The following is a 24,768-nucleotide window of genomic DNA, read 5'->3' on the forward strand; positions in this document are numbered from 1 at the left end:
AATAAAATCTTAAAAAAAAAAAAAAAAAAAAAAGGAGCTGAGTAATTTTGGAGCGAGCCACTGTTCTGCCTGAATCATCGAGGTAATTCAGACAACTCATTTTCTAAGAACCTGGGCGGGGTTGCCCTGCCAGTCACTGCCCTCTGTCCTCCCCAAGCCCTGTCACGCCCAGCTCAACCAGGACCTGACCGTGTCCCCTCGCAAGGAAACACCCCGGGTGCCGTTCAGTGAAACGTGCAACCGCAAGCCAAACGCTCTTCCGCACGCAGTTCCTGAAGTTTATTCCTGTTTTCCAAGGGCGTTTTCATATTTTGATTTTTTAGCGCCTCCTTCCCTCACAGGCATCTAAGAGCGGCCCCACTGCATTCAGCCGGTTCCTCACAAAACCGTACCCGGCTTAGAGCCCGGCAGCCCCGACTAATAAAGTTTGTCTAAAATGTTTCAAAGTATCAGAATAGAGCCGGAGTAGGAAGAAATAAAGAATCCCCGGGGCACCGGACTGGTGTTGGAATGTGCCATTCGCGCCGCGGGGAGGACAGGCGCCGGCGAGCACGGCGTCGCGGGTCTCCGGCGCTTGCGGAGCGCCGCTTGCGCACGACCTGAGCCCCGAAGGCGCAGGGGCGCGCGGTGCGCACGCAGGGGGCCGAGGCGCGAGCGCAGCGCGGCGCTGGGGGCGGCTCGGGCGCGCGTCCCCCGCCGCCCGCGTGGTGCGCTCCAGGGCGGCCCCGGCGGGAGGGCGAGGGCGGCGGCGGCGGCGCAGTCTGCACCATGGCGTACCCGGGGCACCCTGGCGCCGGCGGCGGGTACTACCCAGGCGGGGTAAGTGCAACCCACGCGGGCTCGCGGCCCGGGCACGACCCTGTTACATCGTAGACGCCGAGAGGCCGCACTGGGCCGCTTCTCCGAGGCGACATCCCGGGCGCCTCCCGCCCCCGGCTTTTCCCTGTCCGCTGCCTCGCCCCAGGCCCCTGCCCTTCCGCCTCATCCTCGGGTTCCCTCCTTCTCCCCGACCCTTCACCTTGCGGGTGGCTGCTTGGGTTCAAGACGCGGGTGGATTTGGACCCAAGAAGCCCACCCCGTGCCTGGGGGTGCGCGGCGTGAAATTGTGCGAATTGGGTATTGGCTTCCTCTCTCCCTCCCGGTTTCCCCGGAGAGCAACAGCCATTTTAATGTCGGATGGTCCGGGCATCCATCTCCCCTCTTTAAAAGCAGAGAAAAAAAAAAAAGTCGGGGAAAGACCGCGGGGAGGCGAGGGTGGGCGTGGAGGTGGGGAGAAGCCCTCGGGGTGGAGGTGAAGGGGAGACCACCTCGCGCGGCTCCCGGGATGCGCGTCGTCGTGGGAACTGTTTCCGAGACGGAGTGTTCCTTCGCCGCGTCCCCCGCCCAGGTGCTCGCCGCGAGATAGTCCAACCGGGACACGTAAGCCTGGCCTGGGCTACACCTGTCTCAGAACGCTTTGAAAAATACCATAAATGCTAGGAAAGTGAAAGAACAATTCTGAGCCCTGCCCTTAAGCTGCTTGCCTGGGTTACATTTAATCAGTCGCCTGCAGGCTAATAGGGATTTTTAAAGTTGCTTCACTTCTGCAGGTGTCACTTCCAGGACAACTCATTTTGGTCCAAGCTGCCAGTTTTTAAATTCTGCTGGGGTGAGAATAATTGCAATTAAAGCGTGCCGGGTGGTGAGGTGGTGATCCATCCGTGTGAACGGCGGGCAGTTGCCAGGCTTTCCACAAAAGCATTCAGTGGTGAGAGAAAAAAACTGGATTCAGCGGGAATGATGGTTTTGTGTTTGTTGTTTTACAGTATGGAGGAGCTCCCGGAGGACCTACGTTTCCCGGACAGACTCAGGATCCGCTCTATGGCTACTTTGCCGCTGTAGCTGGACAGGTTAGCTTTTCCCCTTAATATTAAAGCATTGTCAGAGTCTACGTTTGTATTAGGCATTGTTAGAGTGGGGTGGAAAAAAGAACTTTTCCTCTGGAAGAGAATCCCTTTGCTTCTGTAAAAGAAAAAAGCGAGAAGGAAATGTATATTTGGTTACTTATCTCTGAATATTCAGAACAAATTAGGACTGTTACCTGTATTTATGTTCGTTCACTTGACAGATAAATTTGTGATTGAATTAGAGTCCGATTGAATAGGAATTGGGGGCTGTAAGTGTACCGTGAAGATATGTAGAGTAGAAAGATGTTTTTAGAACTCTGAATTGTCACAGTCTGAGGTGGTTTCCAGAGAAGAAATTCCAGCTCTGGTGAACACTAAACCCTTTTTTGTACACCTTAAAGAGACGTACCAGTAATTACGTGGTCAGATTCTAAAGGACACTTTCTTTAGTTTGAATTTGACTGTTATCAGTTACCCCTAGGAAATAGGTACTTAATGTTACATACTTACCAACTTCAAAATAGGAAAGTTACTACTCCTTTAGTAACAGGAAGTTAATCTTGTGAACAGTTTCTCTTTGATGCTGGTGCTATTTTAGGTCAGCTCTTCTTATGACCTTGTAAGGTGTGGTGGTCTGGTGACCGAGAGAGAATGAAGGTTGGCTCCCTCCCGGAGAACTTTCAATTCTCTACCTTGAGTTGTAGGACAGATGGTGGTGTACATTGAGGGAGGATGCTTCCCTAGCTCCCCAGGCCACTGTGTATGGTAAATACACTGCTGGTATAACCCAGAGCTACCCAGAAGGGATGTTGGCCCTTAGGAATGCCACTTAGCTTTGTGTTGATGAAAAGAAAGAAATAACACAATCTCCATATGAAGATAATAGCCAGTATTCTGGGATAAAAACCCAAGACCGCCTTTCAGAATAGATTCTAAGAAATATAGTTCAAGAAATTGAGTGGAAAATTGAGTCTGAATTCCCTTAAAGTATCTGCTTCATCTGTTAATGATCTGTATCTGTGAAACCACAAGACAGGGCAAAGCTCAAGACTTGAGTTCTTAGATTGCCTTGCCTCCCGCCCTGTAAGTGACCCCACCTGCTTAGCTTGCAGCGGCCCTGGCCTACATCAGCGTATCCATTGTCTTTAAAATTATTGATCCTACTCCTCACTTAGAATTTACTAAACAGGAGGACTTAAGGATTTGGGTATTTTATTTTTAAATCTCTAAATATAACATCTATCTGGTTCTGAACTTGGTCAGACAATCAATAAGCCCTGGGAACCTGTGTCTTCCAGATTTAATTGTGGTTCTGGAAAACCGTTCCCCGCCTCATAAGCCAAGGGGATCACGAAGGCCTCTCTTTGTTTCATCCAAGTGTTTTGTTTGAATATCAGCTGTGTACCCTGCTCAGTCCTTCCACTGCCCCCATTAAATAAAAAAAAATTAAAAATAAAATTATGTATCAGTGGAAGAAGCTGAATTCACCTCAGTGTTTTATTAAAAAGAGGAACCTTGTACTTGAAAATATAATGCCCGATCTAATTGAAGAATTTAGAGGAAATGATGAAAAGATACTGGTATTACTAAAATATAGGTGTAAACAGCTTCCTGACTTTGTGATTTCTTATGTAATAATTATTTAAAATAGAGTCTGAAATTGAATGCCGACTTTACTTATGCATCAAGAAATGTATTTTTTGTTTAAGGCCCTAATTGTGCATTTGTGGGAGAGGACTTAACAATTTTGTCTTTCTTTCATCATTAAATTATTTTTGAAAGTAGAATCAGGAAAGGAATGCCTCTTTTTGGAAGGCATTCCTTTAAAAAAAATCTCATGCATGAAAATGCTCATTTTCTTGGTCATTATTGCTGAAATAATATACTGAAAGTAGAGCACTAGAGGGTACAAATCACTATTATAATTCCTCTTCCAATTTTTCCCCCCCAAAAGGATGGGCAAATAGATGCTGATGAATTGCAGAGATGCCTGACCCAGTCGGGCATTGCTGGAGGATACAAACGTGAGTTGACAGTCCCAGAGTTTCTCTAGAAGTACTCTTGTGTTTCATATTTTAACTGTTACGTAATGATGATAGCCTTCAATGACACTGGGCTTTTCTGATCTATCAAAAATTAGAATTGCCAAAGCTAATTTCAACGGTTTATTATCAAATATGTTGATTTGGGGCACCTGGGTGGCTCAGTGGGTTAAAGCTTCTGCCTTCAGCTCAGGTCATGATCTCAGGGTCCTGGGATTGAGCCCTGCATCAGGCTCTCTGCTCAGCAGGGAGCCTGCTTCCTCCTCTCTCTCTGCCTGCCTCTCTGCCTACTTGTCATTTCTGTCTGTCAAATAAATAAAATCTTAAAAAACTATATATGTTGATTTGAACACAGTTGTTAATACGCCATACTATACTACCTGCCTGGCCGTTAGTGGGTCTCTTGGATTGGGAACCCTTGGAAGCCATGAGACAGTCTCCATGGCCTCCTTCGCAGATGATGAGGTAAGGTGCTGAAATGAAATCCTCCAGGTCCAGTGTCATCAATGACAGGAGCTCACATTTATGGCTGTTTCCCCAAAGTTTTCTCTGTCCTGAGCCTCATGGCACTTAGGGTTTGGGGTGGCTGGTCCTATGCAGCTGGTCCCTGAGTGACCTGCCCCAGGTCTAGTTCTGAGTGGCTGGTCCTGTCCCCCCTCCCACCCCTGGTCCTCAGGGAGCCAGTTTGCACTTCCGCTCTCTGAGCCGGCTGCTGGCCATGTGAATGCTCGTTGTGACACCCCGACCCCCTGGGTCTGTCTTCATCTCTCTTTTCACTTCAGAGAACCTGTGCAGGCTGAGTCAGAAGTGCCCTTCCTAATTTCTAAACTCTTCGTACTAGTCTTCCTTCTCCTTCTCCTCAGTTCCTCAGAACCTGGATCTGCTGCCTTGTAATCCCGTGCTTACACCACCTTCCTGCCTTTTGAAAGAGCTCTTTGCCTTGAGTTGCAGAGGGGCTGCATCCAGACAGGGCTCTCTCATCGTCCCCCACACTACCACATGCTTCTTCGTTTCAAATCAGATCTTGACCATGACAAACATGCAAGGTAGAGAAGAGTGACTTGCCAACTTTGCCAGCGGTTAATTGAGACAGAACATCGAAGTGAAGCCTTCGCTGTCAGTAAACTGTGGATTAAAATGCTCAAACTAGAAGTGACACCAGAAGGTTTACAGTGGCATTTTTAAACTGTTCAATATGGCATATTTATTGGAGGACTCTCTGTTTTATAATAATTGCATTTCTATTTCAATCATCCTTTCTTTTATGTGACCTCAGTATCCTATTAATATTTTCTAGTTGGAGAAATTAATATGAAAGAGGAACTTTTTGCATTTCTCATTTAATCTGGTCCTTTAAAAAAGAAGCACTTTCTAGAAAGGGGATTTTTTTTTTTTTTTCCTGTTGTAGGAAATACATTTATATTGTTCATTGTTAACCACCTCAAGCAGTCTGGGCTAGTGAACAAAGAATCCTGGTTTAATTACAGGGTTTATGAGAATGAGCTATGTCCCAACATAAACTATTCTTCTATATGCTTTTGGTAGAAGAGGTGTGGCAGGCTTTAAAATCTTACTAACAAATGGGTTGTATATCCTTGGAGAATAGTTGTTTTAAACATTTCCTATGAGGAAATCATGGTTAGTGATGGTCTTGGATCATGGCATTCTAGGGAAGACATTTCCTGAGTCATCAGAACCATGTGATTGAGTTTATTTGCTTACTGTCCTCTAGTTGTGGAGCCTGTAAGGAACCACTGAACCATCCTGCTTGTGAAGTTTATAATGCAAAAGATACACAGCCACTGGTGTTTTTTAAACCCAGCTTCTAAACCAAAAAACACAGATACAGGTGAGGTGAGGGGCAGAGGGATATTAGTACCTACAGGGGGCTTCTGCAGGCTAAAAGGAAGCAGTCATACCCAGAGATAGGGTTGGTAAGAGAAGTTGCTCAAGACTGTAAGACCATGATTCAGCTTCTTTTTTTCCCTTCAGTGTAGTTGCTACTCTGTGGTAAGGTTGAGAGAAAGAACTAAAGGTAGGGTTTTCCTGCTGGGTCCATTACATTGTGGATTTCTACCAGAAGAAAAGATGTATAAAGCATTCTAACAGAATGAACAGAAGGGAGAGAGTAAAAGTAAAATTACAGCAAAGATCCTTTTTTTATTTTTAAAGATTTTATTTATTTATTTATTTGACAGAGAGATCACAAATAGGCAGAGAGAGGGGAAGAAGCAGGCTCCCCGCTGAGCAGAGAGCCCAATGTGGGGTTCTGAGATCATGACCTGAGCCGAAGGCAGTGGCTTAACCCACTGAACTACCCAGGTGCCCCTACAGCAAAGATTCTTTTGAAATTATTTGAAATAGAATTAGCATTAATAAAAGCAATTTCTGGGGTGAAAATTTTCAGCTAAAATTGAGCAAGAGTTTTTCCCTACCCAAACTTACTAGACATTGCTGTTCTAGTTCATTAGAACTATGTGGAATGGTGAATTTTCTGTTCATTCACTTTTATTTACTGCGCATCTCATTCCTTCCCTTTTAAATCCTTCTCACAAATGATGACCAGATAGCTGGGCTTCCTAATGTCACTGTCAATGGTGCCATTCATAGCCCTGGGACACAGGGAAGGTGTTTGCTTCACAGCCCCTCAAAATCCTTGATTTAAAGTCAAACAGTTGGGTCTACTTAGTGGTTATCGGGCCCTGTAGAGCACTGGTTCTTTTTTTTTTTTTTTTTTTTTTAAGATTTTATTTATTTATTTGACAGAGAGAAATCACAAGTAGGCAGAGAGGCAGGCAGAGAGAGAGAGAGGGAAGCAGGCTCCCTGCTGAGCAGAGAGCCCGATGCGGGACTCGATCCCAGGACCCTGAGATCATGACCTGAGCCGAAGGCAGCGGCTTAACCCACTGAGCCACCCAGGTGCCCCAGGCCCTGTAGAGCACTGGTTCTTAAACTAAAGTTGTGTCAGCATCACTGGGTAGCTGAGCTCTGTCCTACAGTTCTTCATTCAGAAGATGTGAGGGGAGACCTGAGAAATGTATCTCTAACAGGCTTCCAGATGATGGTCGTCCAGGTTGACTAGCTATTTTTGGTTGTTGTTGTTTGGGGGGGGGGGGGTTAGATTTTATTTATTTATTTGATGAAGAGAGACACAGCGAAAGAGGGAACACAAGCAGGGGGAGTGGGAGAGGGAGAAGCAGGCTTCCTGCTGAGCAGGGAGCCTGATGAGCGGGGCTCGATCCCATGACCCTGGGACCATGACCTGAGCTGAAGGCAGACACTTAATGACTGAGCCACCCAGGTGCCCTGACCAGCTGTTTTTATGTGACTATAAATCACCTGAGGAGCATATTAAACTGCAGATTCTGATTTTGTTGGTATAGTTAAGGGCTGAGATTATGCTGTTCTAAAAGCTCCTAGATGACACTAACACGGCTGGTTCAGGACTCTCACTCAGAAGAATGGTGGTCTCAGCCTTGGCTGCTCACTGGAACCATTGAGAAGCTTTAAAAAAAAAAATTGCCTGGGTTCCATGCTTAGGTATTTTGATTTAATTCTGTGGTTATGACTGTACATAATACTGTATTGTATACTTTAAAATGGCTAAGAGAGTCAATCTTAAAAGTTCTCATCACACACATGAAAAAGTTAACTATGTGAGGTGATGGATGTGTTAACTAACCTCATTGTAGTTACATTTTGCAGTATATACATATATCAAATCTTTACATTGTATACCTTAAACTTACACAACATTATTTGTCAATTATATCTCACTAATCCTGGAAAAAAAGTTGTTTGAGGTGCAGCCCCGGTATCTTTGAAAGCCTCCAGGTGATTCTGATAAGTACCCAGGGCTAAGAACCATTGGTCTAGCTTGAAGAGGCTTCATACCTCCACACAACTTAGAAGTCAGAATGAAGAACCGACCAGCTCTTTCCCAAAAGTGTGGAAAAGTGTTGCCTCCTGTCACTTCAGAGAACTGTATCTATGGATTAGGTGGAGTTCTGCAAGGCCAAAAAAGAAATAGTTCCCCACCTTTTATTTCAGACTCCAGGATATGCCAAACACAGGAATCTTTTAAAAGTGGAAAACCTGGGAGCCTGGGTGGCTCAGTCATTAAGCGTCTGCCTCAGACTCAGGTCATGTTCCTGGGGCCCTGGGATTGAGCCCCGCATGTGGCTCCCTGTTAGTGGGAAGCCTATTTCTCCCTCTCCCACTCCCCCTCCCCCTGCTTGTGTGCGCTTCTCACTGTCTCTCTATGTCAAATAAAAAAAGAGAGAGAGGGGAAAATCTATAGTTTGTACTATTTGGAGACATTACAGTAATAAGCTCAGATGTGTTTTAAATTCAGTTTGGGGGTGCCTGGGTGGCTCAGTGGGTTAAAGCCTTGCCTTCAGCTCAGGTCATGATCCCAGGGTCCTGGGATCGAGCCCTGCATCGGGCTCTCTGCTCAGCAGGGAGCCTGCTTCCTCCTCTCTCTGCCTGCCTCTCTGCCTACTTGTGATCTCTGTCTGTTAAGCAAATAAAATCTTTAAATAAATAAATTCAGTTTGGTTGGAGATAAAAATGAAGCTAATAAGAGCTGTAAAATTGTTCTATGTGCCTTTTCACACTTGCAGAATTTATGCCAGCTTGGCCCACTGACCCTTGTCACTTCTGCTTTCTATAGCCTGACAGCTTCTCTGTACCTGTGTATTTCTCCAGTCATTGGTTCCCATGAACACAATGTAAGATGCAAGGAATTCTTTCTGTGTAATTTGCTAATGCTTAGGTAGATCATCAGTAGACCCATTAGCCAATAAGTGTATTTTCTATTTTTGTTTTCTAAGTGAGCTATAGAAATTCTCTCAGAATATGCTCAAGTTGTACATAAACTCAGAAGGCTTCTGAACAGTGGCTGTCCCTGAATTGGTCATTGTATCTTAACCCAAGAGAGTGCTCTTATTGAACACAGTTCTGGCAAGCGTATTTATCTGGTTTCATATATAAACTTATTGTGTGTAAAAACAGGTCAGAAGCTCTTCGAGGCAGGAGGTTACCATTCAGTGCATGATAGTAAGGGGAAAGAAAGATAAATGAACTAATGAAATAGAACTAGCAAAACCAGCTATTTATAGTCTGGTAGGAGCAGGAACGGAGTAGCCCTGCCTTCCCTCACCATAGTGAATTGATCTCAATATATTTCAGTTTCAAAGGCAAGAAGGTATATAAAACTTTAAAAAGACTCTATCATAGAAAATGTTATGCATATCCAAGACCAGAGATAATGATGCAGGGAACTACGCACCTGCCACCCAACTTAACAGTTAACTGTGTGTTGCCATTTTTAGTTCATCTGTTAATCTGGCTTTTTTCTTTTGAAGCAAATTTTAGATATCTTAACATTCCCCACCAACTTCAAATATATTAACTGTACAATACAATACAATACTTTTTTTTACAATATTTCTTTTTTTTTTTTTTAAAGATTTTATTTATTTATTTGACAGAGAGAGGTCACAAGTAGGCAGAGGAAGGCAGAGAGGGGAGGAAGCAGGCTCCCCACTGAGGATAGAGCCCGATGCGGGGCTTGATCCCAGGACCCTGAGACCATGACCTGAGCCGAAGGCAGAGGCTTAGCCCACTGAGCTACCCAGGTGCCCCTAGAATATTTCTATTAAAGTTGTTAAAATCAAATTTGGGGGACACCTGGGTGGCTCAGTCGGTTAAGCATCTGCCCTCTGCTCTGGTCATGATCCCAGGATTCTGGGATCAAGCCCCATGTGGTACTGTGCTCCCTGCTCTACTGGGAGCCTATTTCTCCTTCTTTTGCCCCTCCTCCCTGCTTGTGTTTTCTCTCTTTCTCCCTAATAAAACCTTAAAAAAAAGAAATCAAATTTGGGTTCTATAAGGAATCTCCTCTATCTGGAAAAAACCTGCTTCAAAGCTCCATGTAATTTAGTTCCACATAAATTGAGTAGCTTATAAAAGTAAGAGTATATAAATAGTCACTTCCCTAATTAATTTGAATGTATGCAATGTAATGTGATTTTTGAAACTGTATTAATATGTGTGTACTTTTCTTGATTTAACAGCTTTTAACCTGGAGACTTGTCGGCTTATGGTGTCAATGCTGGATGTATCCTTTACCTTGATTGCTGTCTGGAGGGTTTTTTCCTAACCCACCACCCCAAATTTCTTCCTAAAAGAATTCATCCAAGAATTAATACCCAGTAAACATAAGATGACAAATGATCACAAAAAAGTTTTCTGAAATCATTAGCTTATAAGATATAATTTGATGTGAAAAAGGAAAGGAGCTTAGTGAACAGAATGTTGGTTATTCAGGAATTCAAGGTAGCCTCAGAAGAGACCAAGTATAGAAATCGGGGTGGTCAGGGAAGCTTTTTTGCTCTGTCATTGTTTGCTCTGTATGATTCACACCTGACCTTCAAGCAGTGGAATTTTTCACATCACAGCTATCAGACTCGGTTTAGCTGGCGCTGACCCTGCACCGCCTTCCGTCCCATCTCATCTTCCTAGAAGTGAAAACCCTGGGTCTGAAAAGACTGTATCAAAAGGGAACGTTAGGACCAAGACACCCCCCCCCCCCAGACCCCAGCAGCATAGCCCGGGACCCCAGAAAGTACAGCCCAGTTCCAGAAACAAGACTGCTTTTCATGTGTGGCTCACCTGTGGCCACCTTCCTTTCCCGTGATCACATCACACAGATTCTCTTCCCACAGTGAAAATACGTCCTCAGGGTTTTCTCCACAGGCCCTTTTCATTATATCACGAGAGTATCTTTTCATACATCACACTGAGACGAACATACAACATTTTTAACCTTTTTTAGCAGGAAGAACATTAAATTCACGTATCCTTGATCTTTGATTTATTCGTTAGAAAATGTTGCAAATTAAAGATGCTCTAGTCCTTGATGACAGTTCAGAGAGATATGTCCGGCACAATGGGTTTCAATGAGTTTAAAGAACTCTGGGCTGTGCTGAACGGCTGGAGACAACACTTCATCAGTTTTGACAGCGACCGGAGCGGCACGGTGGACCCGCAGGAGCTGCAGAAGGCTCTCACCACGATGGGTGGGTACGGCCGGCTCCAGCCATCTGGCCCATGACATTGCTTTGTCACTTCTGAAACTTTACGTGAAGGCTGTTTCTGTTGTCTAGAAGCAGTGTCTATTCCTAACTAACCACCTAATACATATTTCCTAGTCATATTCACAGTTCAAGTGAGTACTCCCAGGCTGAAAGAATTGTGATTATTTTTAATGGTCTTTTTGTTATCCTTTAACTGTTTTCTTCCTCAGGCTTCCGGTTGAGTCCACAGGCTGTGAATTCCATTGCTAAACGCTACAGCACCAATGGCAAGATCACCTTCGATGACTACATCGCCTGCTGCGTCAAACTGCGAGCCTTGACAGGTGTGTTCCTTGAGGTGGTGTTGTCTCCTCGGGCTGGGAAGACACCGTTTGTGGTTCATTTTCCAGTGTTTCTGAACTTCTGTTGTCCGCAGTCTTCTCTTTTTTCCCCCCCAACTTCAGGGGCTTTTTAAAATACTGCTATTTAAATGTATCTAGCAGAATAATGGTTGGGTTTTGTTTTTTTTTTTCTTTTTGCCCCCAGAAAAAAAAAAGTCGGTTAAGCATCTGCCCTCTGCTCTGGTCATGATCCCAGGATTCTGGGATCAAGCCCCGTGTGGTACTGTGCTCCCTGCTCTGGGTGGCTCAGCGGGTTAAAGCCTCTGCCTTCAGCCCAGGTCATGATCCCAGGGTCCCAGGATCGAGCCCCGCATTGGGCTCTCTGCTCAGTGCAGAGCCTGCTTCTCTCTCTCTCTCTCTCTGCCTGCCTCTCTGCCTACTTGTGTTCTCTGTCAAATAAATAAATAAAATCTTTTAAAAAAAAAAAAAAAAAGAAAGAAATCCTTTCAGATTCGTGGTAAGTTGCTTTGAAAATAACCTTACCTAAATTTCACAAAAATGTTCCAAAGTGTGAACACCTAATTTATGTACTTTTGGTCAGAATATGAGCGGTATTCTGTGATTTCCCCTAGAATGTAAACTATTTGAAGAGAGAAAATACTCATTTATAGCTCTCTCTCCTAATTTCTCCTGTTGGAAATTGTTTAAATTGGTCATCTGTTTCAGCTATATGGACTTCTTAAAATAGGGTATATCTGTAATCTCTACTTTTCTATTCCCTCTTCTCTTTCTTTTGCATATTTTTCTTGTTCCACTCCTCTCTTTAGTCTTATTCTCTCTCTCTCTCTCCTTTTTTTTTTTTTTTCTAAAGAAGGCTACATGCTGTGCGTTGAGCCCAGTGCAATACTTAAACTTATGACCCTGAGATCAAGACCTGAGCTGAGATTAAGAGTCAGATACTTAACCCACTGAGCCACCCGGGCACCAAGTCTTTTACTTATTAATACCTGGGTTTGTAATTTTTTTGCATCCTAACAAGAACATGAGGGCAGTTTTTTTGTTATTTTTATTTAAGTCCATCCTTTTCAGTAGCACAGAGCTCAGACAGATGGAATATTTGATCACAGCCCATTTGCCATATTAGGGACTCCATCCATCCATTTCCTACTTAAACACTATATTATTTAAAAGTTTGAAATTCTATTGTCTTCATTACAACTAAATAATGGTCTCAGAAGTCACATGGCTTTTACTGACTTTGGGATATGGTGCTTTTTTCCAGCTCCACATGAGAAAGATGATTGGATAACTTCTGTATTGTTGCATTACTTTGTTGTATATTAAATCCATTCACATTCATATAGTTGGCTTCTGTGCTATGGGCTTTTGTTTATGTTGGCTGGTTTTACAAGTTTTATAACTCAGATGTTACTGCAGTTTGAACCCAGTGGCAAAATAATTACCTGTTGTGACTTCAGGTGTTAAAAAATAACCATAAATTTTACTATGGTGTTTTACAGACAGCTTTCGAAGACGGGATACTGCTCAGCAAGGTGTTGTGAATTTCCCATATGATGATGTAAGTCTCCGTAAATTCAAAACTTAGTGGATGAATAAGATGTATGCTAGTTGGGCCTCCCTTTTGAAGTTAGCCATTAAAAGCATCTTAAGGATGCTGTGATGAAGGTTTAAATGATCAGGAGTTACCATTCACAATTTATTAATTTCATTTATTACTAGTCTTACTTATAGACCACTGTTTGATTTGCATTGAAAGACTTGGTTCAAAGCCCACCTGGTCTCACTGGCTGGATCACAGAGGCAGGTTTCCTCGTTGCTCCAAGACTGTTTGAGGAGAGGAAGTAGTAACGCCCTGTTCCCTGAGCTATTGGGAGATCTCAGTCAGAAATGTCCTTGGAAAACACCATGCAGATGTTGTGTCTGTTTTTGCCTTCATTGAACAAGTATCTCTGTCCCTGGGAATTCAGTTGAACAGCTCAAAGCTGTACTTGACACATCTGTGTTGTTCAGTGAGGACATAAGACAGAGACTTCAGTCATAGTTTAAAACATGTATTTACTGAGCAGCCACACTAAATGAGATTGGACAAGGCCACATAACCAGTGTGAATGTAGCCAGGTGCCATCTTGGATGGCCGCAGTTGGATGGATATACATAACAAAGCTAGGGAGATGTTTAGTTTTTCTGTTTTCCGCTCAGCCATGGATTGATAAGAAAAACACCTTCAGAATGGAAATCACTGTGATAACTGAATGCTTTAAAAGGTTTCTCTGTTACAAACTACAAGGATGAACATACTTTCTGTTCGGCAGCTGCCACGGTTCTTTCTGATCATTTAAAAAGGCTTGTGTGTAAATATGTTTATTTCTAATGCTTAAAGGTGTGTTTTCATTAGTGTGCATTAGCGTCTGTCTCTGGTGCTAATCTGTCCCTGTTTCCAAAGACGGAGAGGCGGCCGGTGGAGTGGGAAGTGCTTGAGCTATGGCCTCCCATGGGCCCCATAAGAGATTTTAAATGTCTTGATCCTCAGTTCCCTTCTACCTGAAAGGGACAATCAGCTTGGCTTTGTGGGAGTGCTGCAGGCAGTAGCAGCACACAGTGCCTCCCTGGTGTCAGAAGAATGACAAAGAAAATTGATAGAAAAGCTGAGCCTATTGGGCCTTAGAGTGAAGCAAACATTTCACAGCAAAATACTGATGCTTCTAAACCTGGGTTTCTGAATCGCCGAGGAAAGGTCATGTTTTTCGTTTCTGTGCATACATAGAGTTGCGTGCCAGAATTTATTTTAATAAAGCAGATTTTAGGGGAATAAACTGTTATAGGTGCTCTGTGAGTGGTGGGATAATACTGTGTCCTTTGGAGACCCCGTGTGATTGAGCAGTATCAACTCTGCTGTTTGTTCTGAGTAGGTTCCTTTTACCATGGCCATTTCTAGAGTCTTGACATATTCGGAATTTCAATAATTCTTTATCCATTCAGGTAAGATCTGCTTTCTGTAAGAAGAGAAGTTCACTGGGCTTTACATTGAATGGCTTCCTGTACAAAACCAACCTTTCCACCCATCATGCACTCTTATTTTAGAAAGGGATCTCTCTTGATCCGTAATTCAAATTAGAGAAACAAAACATCAACAGCCTAAAAAGAAGCTACAGTTTGTTGCGATGTTGCAGGGTAACGTGGACCTTTCTCTCTTTCAGTTCATTCAGTGTGTCATGAGTGTTTAAATCAAGAGGAGCTGTATGATCGTGACCAACATTCCGACTGGAGTTCGCTTTTGCTCTTACTCTCTGCCTGCAGTAACGTGTGTAACCTTGCGGTGCTGCTTTTCCTTAATAGCTGTCAGGAAGGTTTATTACTTGATGTACAATGGAAGTTTTTAGTGTTGATAATAAGTTATCATTTTACAATGATAAGATCAAGTCTCTTACACCATTTGGAACATCCTTGAGCCATTGTCAGTGATGCCTTATCCTCTGACTAAGCCTCTTTTATGTAAAATTCAGTGTGCAGAATGTTTAAGTCCCGTGGTATATATTTTTCACTGGTTAAAAACCTTTTCATCAGACTACAGCTCTTGTCTCTTCCCGGAAGAGCTTTTACATGGTATTAAAAGCTTTATGTATGGAGTATTCTTATCATGTAAATGATTAATACTCACATGGATGCACAACCCATGGTAATCCACGTCCGGGTTTGCTTTAGCAGAAACTTAGCACCGGCTTTTTCACACATTTTTGATGGCCACGTGATTAGACAGGGAGCCTAAGAGATTATTTTTTCCTGAAAACTCACTGAATCAGTTGAGTGGCAAATACAATCTGTCACCAAGTTCTTTGTCATTATGTATGTAGACCTTTGTTAGCTCTACTTAAAAATCTTGTAAATTATGAGCTTCACTATGTAAAAAAGAAAACGATTAAAAAAAAAAGAAACCTAAGGAAATATAGGAAAATATTAACTGTGGTCATTTTGGCTTCTGAGATTCCAGGTGACTGGAATTTCCTTTATGGATTTCAGTCCTTTCCACATTTTCTGTACCGCGTGCACTTTCCTTTTAAAATCAGATGATAATGTTTAAAATACTGGTCAGTCCATTTTGATACGCCATGTGTTCACACTCACATTAGAAAATATACACAGCAAAAGGACCAGACTGAGAGGAACACGATGTTGGTGCTGTCCCCACTGGGAGTCAGAGTCAAGAATTGATTTTCTTCCTTCCTACTACTCTTCCAAATACACTGATAAACAAGTATTACACTTGTAATGGAAGACTTTTTTTTTCTTCGAATATTTAAGCCATGTGCTTTTAAGAAATATCTGGATTCTCATTCTGGCTGCGCCTCTTCCTGAATGTGTGATTTAATCTCAGATACTCTTGGAGCCTCAACTTCCTCATCTTGGAGAAGGAGATTCATGCTCCTTCGTGGGGTAGTTCTGAATATGAAAAAAATGTGTTGGTATAATAAGCACCAGTAATGTTTCTGTTTGTTAAATTTAAAACTGGCCTGGTTTGCTCTTTTTTGCAATAGCATAACAGATGAAATCAATGAAATTCGCCTCTTTTCTCCCTGTGAGCAGAATATGTGTCTTACTTCAGGGCACAGTGTGAGTGTTACCATTCAGATGATCAGTTAGTTGTCAACCAATGAAAAAATAAAGCATTTCTAAACATCTTCAACCTCATTTCACTTGGTTATTTTTTTTTTCAAATATTGCTAAAATATATTAATTTTATAAATATTTATTCAACCTTAGCTACGTATCTATGTCAAGTATTCACACCTGGCCTGCATTATCAGACCATGAGGCAGCCTGCTTTAGAGGCCAGAAAACGTGGCTTGAGCCTGAGCTGTCCCAACAAAGGGCCAGAGAGGGCTCAGGATGAGGAGGGAGGGTTACCCTTGGAGTCCCAGCCCCTGCTGTTGGCTTCCAGCTCCTCCCATGAGAAAGTGGCAGTTTAAGGAAGTAGTGATCCCCTGGGTGACTCGAATGTGGTAAGGAAGAAGGCCAGCCCCAAGGTTACGGACCCTATTTGAACTATCCTGCCACTTTGGTTAAGTCCCAAGGTATGTTGCTGCATCCATCTTGGTTCTGAATTTGCTTTTTGGATAAATGCTGAAGTATCCAAAAAAAACCTGTGTCCCTGGAAATATTTAATTAATTCCATTTTAACCTCACAGCAAGTCTTCTCTCCGTCTGCTTTCACGGTTTCTTTCTGAAAGCATGGAGCCTTGTCTTCAGTATGTCCTGCACTTGGAAACTTTCCTTCCCCTTGACAAATTTGACGTATCCATCCCCTTTCTTTAATTACAGCCAAAGTCTTCATTACAAGCGAATCTCAGGTTGCCTTATTTCTATTTTATGCGGGTTCTGTGTTTCATTCATTGTATACTTTCAGTTGCAGGTTCACCCAATTCTTCAAACAGTTTCTTGATCTATTCTTAAAGCATTTAGCTGAAGCTGGGCCAGGCTGTGAGCCCAAGCTGGACTACTTCAATTATTTGGAGGTTTAAGTTCCTCAAAAAATGTCAACTCAAAGCTTTAATTTTAATTTTAATTAATTTTGGAGACGTGTGTTGCAAGAGATAAAGTACCTGTATGTAATCCTTCCCAAGCACTCTGTATGGATGTGACTACAGGAAGCCAGGCGCTTCCTTGAGGAAGCTGGCATAGATTTGCACCACAGCAGTGATAGAGAATTCATCCCAGCCTGCTCTCCTGTTGAACCGAGGTGGAGGGGAGACTTCCGTTTCAGCAGGAGTTCCAGGTGTGAGAGGCAACATGAGCTAAAACTTCTGCTATCCCAACAAGACTGTGCTTTTCTGTGTCTGTGTTCACCTGAATTATTCTGTGCCTAAATCTTCTAAGACCTGCAGCTATATGAAATCATAAATTTTTAAAATCTCACAATAAACATACAAACCCTTAGTCAAGGGCTTCTGTTTTTCTCACATTAAAACTGTACTTTGATGACCTAGAACTACTTTTTTCCTCAGCAGACTGGGTGCTGAAGACAAGAGAAGTGTGTGCCAAGGTAAAGAGCAAGCAGAGGGTGAAATGGCTATGTGAGAGGCAGACAGCCAGGTGGGCCAGCTCTTTAGGCAGTGGACTGGGAAGCTAGGCGGAGTCCATCCAAGGCACGATGCTTCTGAGTCAAAGACGGGAGCCCCACCACCGGGGCTGTCCGTCTGGATACAGCAGGTCAGTCTGGGCATGGTAGGAGGTAACTGAGGCAAGGCAGGTGGATAATGGGAGACTGCCTGCCGGCCAGCTGAGGAGACTACCCCACAAACTGAGCGGCCAGCCTTTACTAAAGGATCTCTGTTTCTCGTCGTGTTGATGGGCTCTTCCGGGACAGGAGGAAAGAGAAAAAGAAGAACCAACTCCCAACAGGATCACCACAAGGCTTACTAAAGAGAAAACAGCGATGGGGAGAAAAACAGGATAAAAGGGAGTCAGGCATCAAAATAACATAAAATCTTTTATTGAAAGTCACTTTATTGATGTTACAATGAGAGTAACATAGAAAACTGTGGTATCTTTTTAGTTTCAGAAGTGAGTTACTAATAAAATTGTGCCAGAAATTTGAACAAGTTAACAGTGACCTTTAAAAACAGTAAGATTTTTGTTTACCTACAATATAAGAACAACTTGATAACTTGAACAGCCATAAAACACATCACACTTGCTCAGGAAAGCAGTTGCCATATACATTTCAGTTGGTGATTGCCAAAACCCAGTTATTTTTAAAATAGCTTAAGAACCTGAAGTGCAGAGGAGCAGAGAGAACACATTAAAATGAAGCCAATCTTAAGTATTTACACGGGATCACCTGGTTACCAAAAGTGAAATCATGCCGCTATTAACACTTCCCCACGAAGTGGCTTCCATGATCTGTTGATGGACCTCACCCCTTAGAGATGACGGTTGTGGGAAACACTAGCGCAGACCTACCTTGGCTAACCTATAAACTGCTATGGTTAGGTAAAATGCCCAGTTTCTAAAAGAAGTTGTCTTTTGGGGATGCTAGATTGGAGGGGCATGTCTCTTCCAGCAGGTTAAAAAAGGACATACATGCTTAATTATCCTAAATAAACCTTTTGTTAAGCACTTTTGAAGTTAGTGTTTAAAAAAAATTTTTTCTATACAAAACAGAGGTGCTGGGTCGTTTTTCCCATTAAAAAGACCAGCTGTAGAATCACAGTTGGATATTGTGCTGGATTAGAAAAAAAAAAAGTGGGGTTTCTAAACCAGGCAGTGATATACACATACAATGTAGCAAGAACTCTTGTGTTATTACTAAATAAATTAATTCATACCAGCACTTTCCATAATTGTTATCTGGTATAACTTAGCACCACTGTGTTTAAAGATTTGGGGGCTACGTTATTTTAGAACTTGAACATTAGAACACAAAAATCCACCTCTGAAACTTTTTAACTTGAGAGGAAAATGCCCTTCATAAACTCTTTGAAAACTTTATTGATGATTTTTAAGTGCATTATCTTAAGATCGCTCATCTCATTGTATGCCTTTTTGTAAAAAAACAAACACCCCCTACATTTTCCCTGGTTTTGATTTCAAAGATACCCCAAAACATGAAATAATGATGCCCCGGAGCAAAACCTGCAAGCCTTGAAGCACCTCTCAGTATAATCCAGGTTTTATGAATAATGCAGCAGGGGCACACCAGGCAAGAATGACTGGCCCATCTTGGACAGGCCCATGAAGTATTTATAGAGCCAACCGCTCAGTAAAACTGCAAAGCTCACGAGTCTATTGTAGGCACTCCAGAAGCACTCTGTCCCCACCACATCCCCAGTGACCACGCCTGGCTTTTGAGTTCTCCATTCTGCTCCTATGACAGGACTAAAAGCCCCATAACCTCCCAAGGCTTGCTTCCTATCCCCTCTCTCCAACCTCAAACGTATCTGAGGATCAATCTCTCAGTGACTTCTAAAGTTGCATAATCCATGCCCAGTCGCCAAAGCGAGGAGACTAAAGGTTCTTCCTCCCCCCACGTCGCATTCTGCACCCCTGTGTTTCTCCCCAGTGCCAATTAAGCTGAGGAAAAAAAGCGGGGTGGGGGAGACTTACCTCTATGACAGTGACAGTTCCTAGTCAGGAGAAAAGGGCTGACAAGCTACTGGTGGGGAGCAACTTGGTAAGTAGGAAGGGTCTGGAAGCATCTCTCAAACTCCATAGGGAGGATGCTTCCTGTTCGTCAGGCCCTGATATAAAGAACAAAAATACTAGGCAGGGTTTTTTTTTTTTTTTGAATGTTTTGTTTTTCTACTTATAGACTGAACCAGATGGTGCTCCATTTGGGGGGCTCTGGCAAAGCTATGAAAAAAAAAATGTGAACACAAATATGCCCTGATTTCTGATTTCTGAAGTCCAGCTGCATCTTTGCTCTACATCTGCAGGTGTGGTGGGTAAGCTCCTTTCAGGATTAAAAGCACCTGCCCACACAAACATAGGGCATGAGCGTGCATGGTTCCGGCAGGTGTGGCTGCACGCACACGCACACACACCCCCAGATGATGGGCTGCTGCCTCTTAAATGGTTCACAAGTGTGGTTTGGGCTCCTCACAGCCCAGTGCATAAGGAAAGCTGCTTATGAAAGTCCTTAGCACTCCCACGCCAGGAGGAAAAGTTGGTGCATCCAAAATCAGAGTAGTTTTATCCACTTGGAAAACTGAGGGGAAAAGCAAAACAAAATAAAATAAAATAAAAAACCAAGCCTCAAATTAAGCCCTATTCCATAGAGATGTTTGCTTCCTATATATATTTAAGTTAGCAGAATGAGAAATTCACCTTGACTCCATTGAACAACAAAAACGTGAGTGGCAGTTTTAGAGGAAAACCTAAGAAGTGAATGAGATCTTTTTTCTCTTGAAAAAGTAGACTTTCTACTGAAACAGATGTTACGCCACCAATGGAAGTCAGAGCATTTCCTGGAAAACTAATGGGAACTTACCGACTGGTAGGGTGGCATTTCTAATACGCTGCCCATCGGGGCGCCCTTGGCAGCCGCTGGCATACTGTCCTAGTCAGGCTGTGGCCGCAAGCCTCTGGCCTCCCTTTGTTCCTTCACTCCCTTCACATGGTGACGCATCTGTTCCTCTTCCCCCTTACTCTGCCAGCAACTAGGCATCCTCCCAATGAGCTACCCTTCCTTTACGTTAAAGTAGAATAAAGTAAAATGGTCTTCTCTTTGGGTAAGGATTTATTATCATGTTGAATAACACAAGGAAATATTTAAAACACTAAATATATAAGTTAAAATAGAACTACATGACAACAGGAAATGAAGAATGGATGAAATAAATAAACCACCTTGATTCTGAAACACACACAGTGAGTAAAAACACCACATTTCCTCTGGCTCACAGGTAATTGCAAAAAGTAAAGAACAAAATCTAAAAAAGCAAAAGGTAAAGTAGCCACAAGAGATCTGGGACAATGGACAGGATTAAATTATGCAAATCTGCAAGGGAATCAACAGAAGAAGAAGAAAAAAAAAAAAGAAATGGAAGGCTGTTATGAAATTCAAATATAAATAGTCCTCTTCTGGAAGTACACAAAAGATCTAATTTTATCAGCAACTTCTTTTAGAAACCCTATCAGTCTTGTGCTCAGAAATCTACAGCAGACTGACCTTTAAAAGACAATTTTAAAAGCCTTTTTAAAGCAAGGGGGAAATGAGAAACTGTAGCATCACTTCATAAAGCATGTATCTCAAACTAAAAAGTGTATTTGGCATCTTAACCCTACATTTACTTTATAAACCAAAAATTTTTTTTTAAGGAATTGCACTGGGTTTCTTTAAAATATAGAGCAACGACACTAAATTGAAAACCCTATGCCGCACTCTGAGTTTATTCCCTTCCACAAACTGGCAGGTGCCCCAGGGATCACCTTCCGGCCAGGAAACTCCAGAGGAGGGTGCCACTTCCGGACTAAATAAAGAGCTGGCTGGACACAGACCAGTCAGTCTGACCCCTCCGTTCCTTCAGAGGCTCCCTCCTGCCCCCACCCCCTTGTTGGCATTCTTAATAAAGAGATTGCAATGTTGCTTTAAACGCGAGTTTGCTCTACGCATTGTCCGTGGACAGACGGAACATCTCAGGCAGCGGGCTGTCAATCTGAAGTTTTATCTACACACACAACTTTAGAAAGAGAAGAAAAAGGCATACAATGGAACAGAAAGGCCAAATAACTGCTCTCCTCTGCGTAGTAGAATGGTCCTAGAGTTGTCTGGGGGCTATAAAGATTGGTTGCATGATACAAACTGCTAAGGTGACCTCAAGTTTCCTCTCCAAAATCGCTATTAAAAAAATAATAATGCTGTGCTTCTGTTGAATGCCACAGGTCCATTTTCCCTGCCTCCGTGGGTGAAAAGTCACAAATATTTAGATTTAATATATCTAAATACCAACCATGACTACACATTGAAGTATTTCTCAAAACTACCCATTGACATTATGAACTTGTCAAAGAATTCTGCAAATGGCTATGAGAATGTTCAAACATTCTTAGATATCCAAAGCTACTACAAAATCATAATCTCTCTGCAAATGAAGCAAATGCTTTTCATTCAGTTCCATCTGAAGCTTATTGTCAAGGAGGAGGACTATAAACACCCATGTCTCCCAAAAGGCATGTAACAATGATTTTCACTTGCAATAATTTTCATGTAAAAATAATTGAGAAAGTAAGGAAGGGGGAGTGGTGAGGGGTTTACCATTTGTGAATTCTTTCAAATAAGGGTTTGCGAAATCATAACTAAGAAGCATATTTACACAAGGTATCTTACATTCAAATCTATAAACTCTTTTATAGTCAAAATAAACCTTATAACATTAGCATTTTATACACTCAATACCAGAAAACATTCAGTGCACATTAAAGTGATCTTGGTCAAAAGCCACTTTATTTGCTACATCTTCAAATCTGTCTGCTCTCCTGTCCTTCAGTTGAGCTATGCGGCATGGTCACCCAACACTCACCCAAATCTTAATCTGATCGATCATTTTATTGTAGAATCGACGATAACATCCCTTCCTGTCATGAAAAATGCTGTTTACATTTTATATTTTTGAATGATTAAATTGCTTGTCAAACCTTTTCAAAGACATTCAGAAGAGAGGTCCATTACAGAAGACATAAAATGCACAGGTTATAAAACACTGCCTCTAACATGTTCCTTCAGCTTGGGCATCTAAGATGACTACACATGAAGAAGAAATGGAATTTGACCATGGATACAACTGAGAGAGATTGAATTTAGAGGATATTTCTGAAATCTTGTCTGCAGATTCCATTCCTCTCAAGAAAAAGGAGGGAAAATTAGAAAATGCAGAAGTACTCTTCACATGAAAGCATCTGACCGATTCCATAGATTTCTGAGCTCACTAGAGTAGCCTCCCCAGGGAAGTTTTCTTCTAGAAGGACAGAGCTGCATCATAACAGCTCATCAAATTCTGGTTTTAAAGAAGGGACTTCAATATAGATTTCTCACTTTTCTATGAATTAAAAAAATAAGAGTTCGAAACCTCAGATTCTTTCCCCTGTCAGCTGTTTGGGTGACTTCAGAGTTGCCTTCACACTTGTGGCTTCGGGTTTCTTCAAACCCTTCGTGGCCCAGTGAGGCTTCCCAGCCCGGCTGGGAGAACCAACCCTCACCATCTTGCTTCCACATCAGGGTGGAATAGCCTGTTGGACTCACATCCCACTGATGATAAATCTCCTTAATAAACAGTGTAAACGTTGCTTATATTAAAATAAGTTACTCACTTTACAGGTAAGGGTGGCTAAAAACTTTGGTCAGAGAACAAAAATTTAGGCCACAGAGGGTTGGCATATTGGCAAGTTGGAAGCAACCAATGTATCAGCGGCCCATGGTCTCGTGCGTCTTTGGTGCACCTGCTTCCTCTCAGCGGGGTGTGCTGCCGAGGGCCTCACAGGCCCCCAGGGTGAAGCCAGCAGTACTCTGGTACTGAAAGCTAACAGCTGCTGAAGCAGGCACTGTCACCCCAGAAGGGAAACAGGCAGCTCGCAGGATTCCCGGGGGGGGCCAGAGTCAGTCATCGGCCTCCGATTGCCCGGAGGCAAGCAGGAGAGCAGCTGTACTCCTCAACTCCTGCCCCGGCCAGCTGTGCGGGCCCCAAGTTTTGCTGGGCATTTTGTTCTCTGGTTCAATTAACTACTCAGTAAGACTGCCCCCAGACTGTGCACGGTTTCAAGGGCTATCACATGGTTTGGACGAACACCAACGATGTAGAGACACACTGACAGCACTGACCACTGTATTTACAACATCATCTGCTTATCATCTTTAGAGACCATCTGATGGATGATGATGATGTGACTGTGACTATTTTTAGGCATTTGGCAAAATACACTTGTGTGTAACAGCTGCTTTTTTTTATTTTAAAAATGTTTACATATGTACAATTGTCCTTGTATGCGAATATAAATATGAAAGGTAAAAAAAAACAAAACAAAAAATAAAGGTACATGTTTAGAGTTAGCATATGGGATATTGGCCTCTCAAAGCTTTTAAAGTCCTGCAGACAAATCCTAGATGCCTTAACCCTGCATGCTAGTTTCTATTATGGGATGTTGCTTCCTTAAATGTGGAAATTGCAATAAACAGAAGCTTCATGCACAGAGCATTGCTGTCTACAATGAGGATGTGCTTCAGAATGTCAGTTCTGAATCCACTATTGTCCCTTGGGAAACTTGCTACATTTGGGTCATGTGAGTTAATTTTAGTGATATTTCTACATATATCTGTCATGCGGATTATCCAGGAGCATACCAGTACCTTTAGTGTTCCCATGTTATAGTGTAACATTTCAGTAGTTCTTCTCATGGTTCACTTAGATCCTAAGCCAATGACAAAAAGAAAATGGTCTCCTGATGTGAGACTCCGCTTCCTCTCCTCTGGGGCATCTCAGAGGGTCTTTGTATTGTCTGAAGAGCAGATAGATTTGCAGTGATTCCGTGAGGCTGGGTTTCTATAAAAGTTGAAGTAAACAGTTTTGATGTATCGCATGTAAACAGTGGATCTTAAATGGAGGTCTCCCATAGCTGCACAACAGAGAAAAGCAAAATTACACATTGTGAAAGCAGGAAACAGGCATATTCTGAGCTACAGATGAAAAAGAGTTGGTGATTCCAGCCGTACTTGTGTGGTTGTGGAAGCACACTTGTGTCAAGTTGAATAAAGGGATATAATAAACCTTCCAAGTTTTAACTTTCTCTTTGCTCTAAATCTGTGTCTCAACCTTTTTAGCAACTGCCACCTTTAAATACAAAACCCCTCACATCTCCATTTAATGTTACTCAAGAATTTGAATAAATATTACATCACCAAAGAAATAATTTA

The 24,768-nt window shown here is 42.6% G+C and overlaps 2 protein-coding genes across 28 annotated transcripts in view; one reads left to right on the forward strand and one right to left on the reverse strand.

The window, feature by feature from the left end:
• Window positions 1-664: 664 nt before the first annotated feature.
• On the forward strand, window positions 665-16,050 carry SRI (sorcin). Its single transcript, XM_082692370.1, has 8 exons — window positions 665-819; window positions 1,806-1,889; window positions 3,841-3,910; window positions 10,006-10,049; window positions 10,863-11,010; window positions 11,238-11,351; window positions 12,869-12,927; window positions 14,567-16,050. The coding sequence occupies exons 1-8, from the start codon at window positions 769-771 to the stop codon at window positions 14,591-14,593; spliced, it is 597 nt and encodes a 198-aa protein (XP_082548496.1). The 5' UTR covers window positions 665-768; the 3' UTR covers window positions 14,594-16,050.
• Window positions 15,497-24,768, reverse strand: part of ADAM22 (ADAM metallopeptidase domain 22) — a 232,637-nt gene continuing 223,365 nt past the window's right edge. For 24 of the 27 annotated variants that reach the window (XM_082692349.1, XM_082692353.1, XM_082692324.1 and 21 more), the window contains one exon: window positions 24,281-24,470. In XM_082692349.1, coding sequence (XP_082548475.1) covers window positions 24,450-24,470 — 21 coding nt within the window. In that variant the 3' untranslated portion in view covers window positions 24,281-24,449. Of the gene's footprint in view, window positions 24,471-24,768 lie in introns of all 27 variants that reach the window. The other 3 variants (XM_082692344.1, XM_082692343.1, XM_082692347.1) reach the window with 2 other exon arrangements.

The sequence above is a fragment of the Mustela nivalis genome (genome assembly GCF_964662115.1).
Source record: "Mustela nivalis genome assembly, chromosome: 12".
Taxonomy (NCBI): domain Eukaryota; kingdom Metazoa; phylum Chordata; class Mammalia; order Carnivora; family Mustelidae; genus Mustela; species Mustela nivalis.

Coding starts and splice junctions, on each gene's coding strand:
- SRI (XM_082692370.1), top strand. CDS start 769: ATGGCGTACCCGGGGCACCCTGGCGCCGGCGGCGGGTACTACCCAGGC. Junction 3,911..10,005: donor CATTGCTGGAGGATACAAAC/GTGAGTTGACAG, acceptor TTGATTTAACAG/CTTTTAACCTGGAGACTTGT. Junction 10,050..10,862: donor TTATGGTGTCAATGCTGGAT/GTATCCTTTACC, acceptor ATGACAGTTCAG/AGAGATATGTCCGGCACAAT.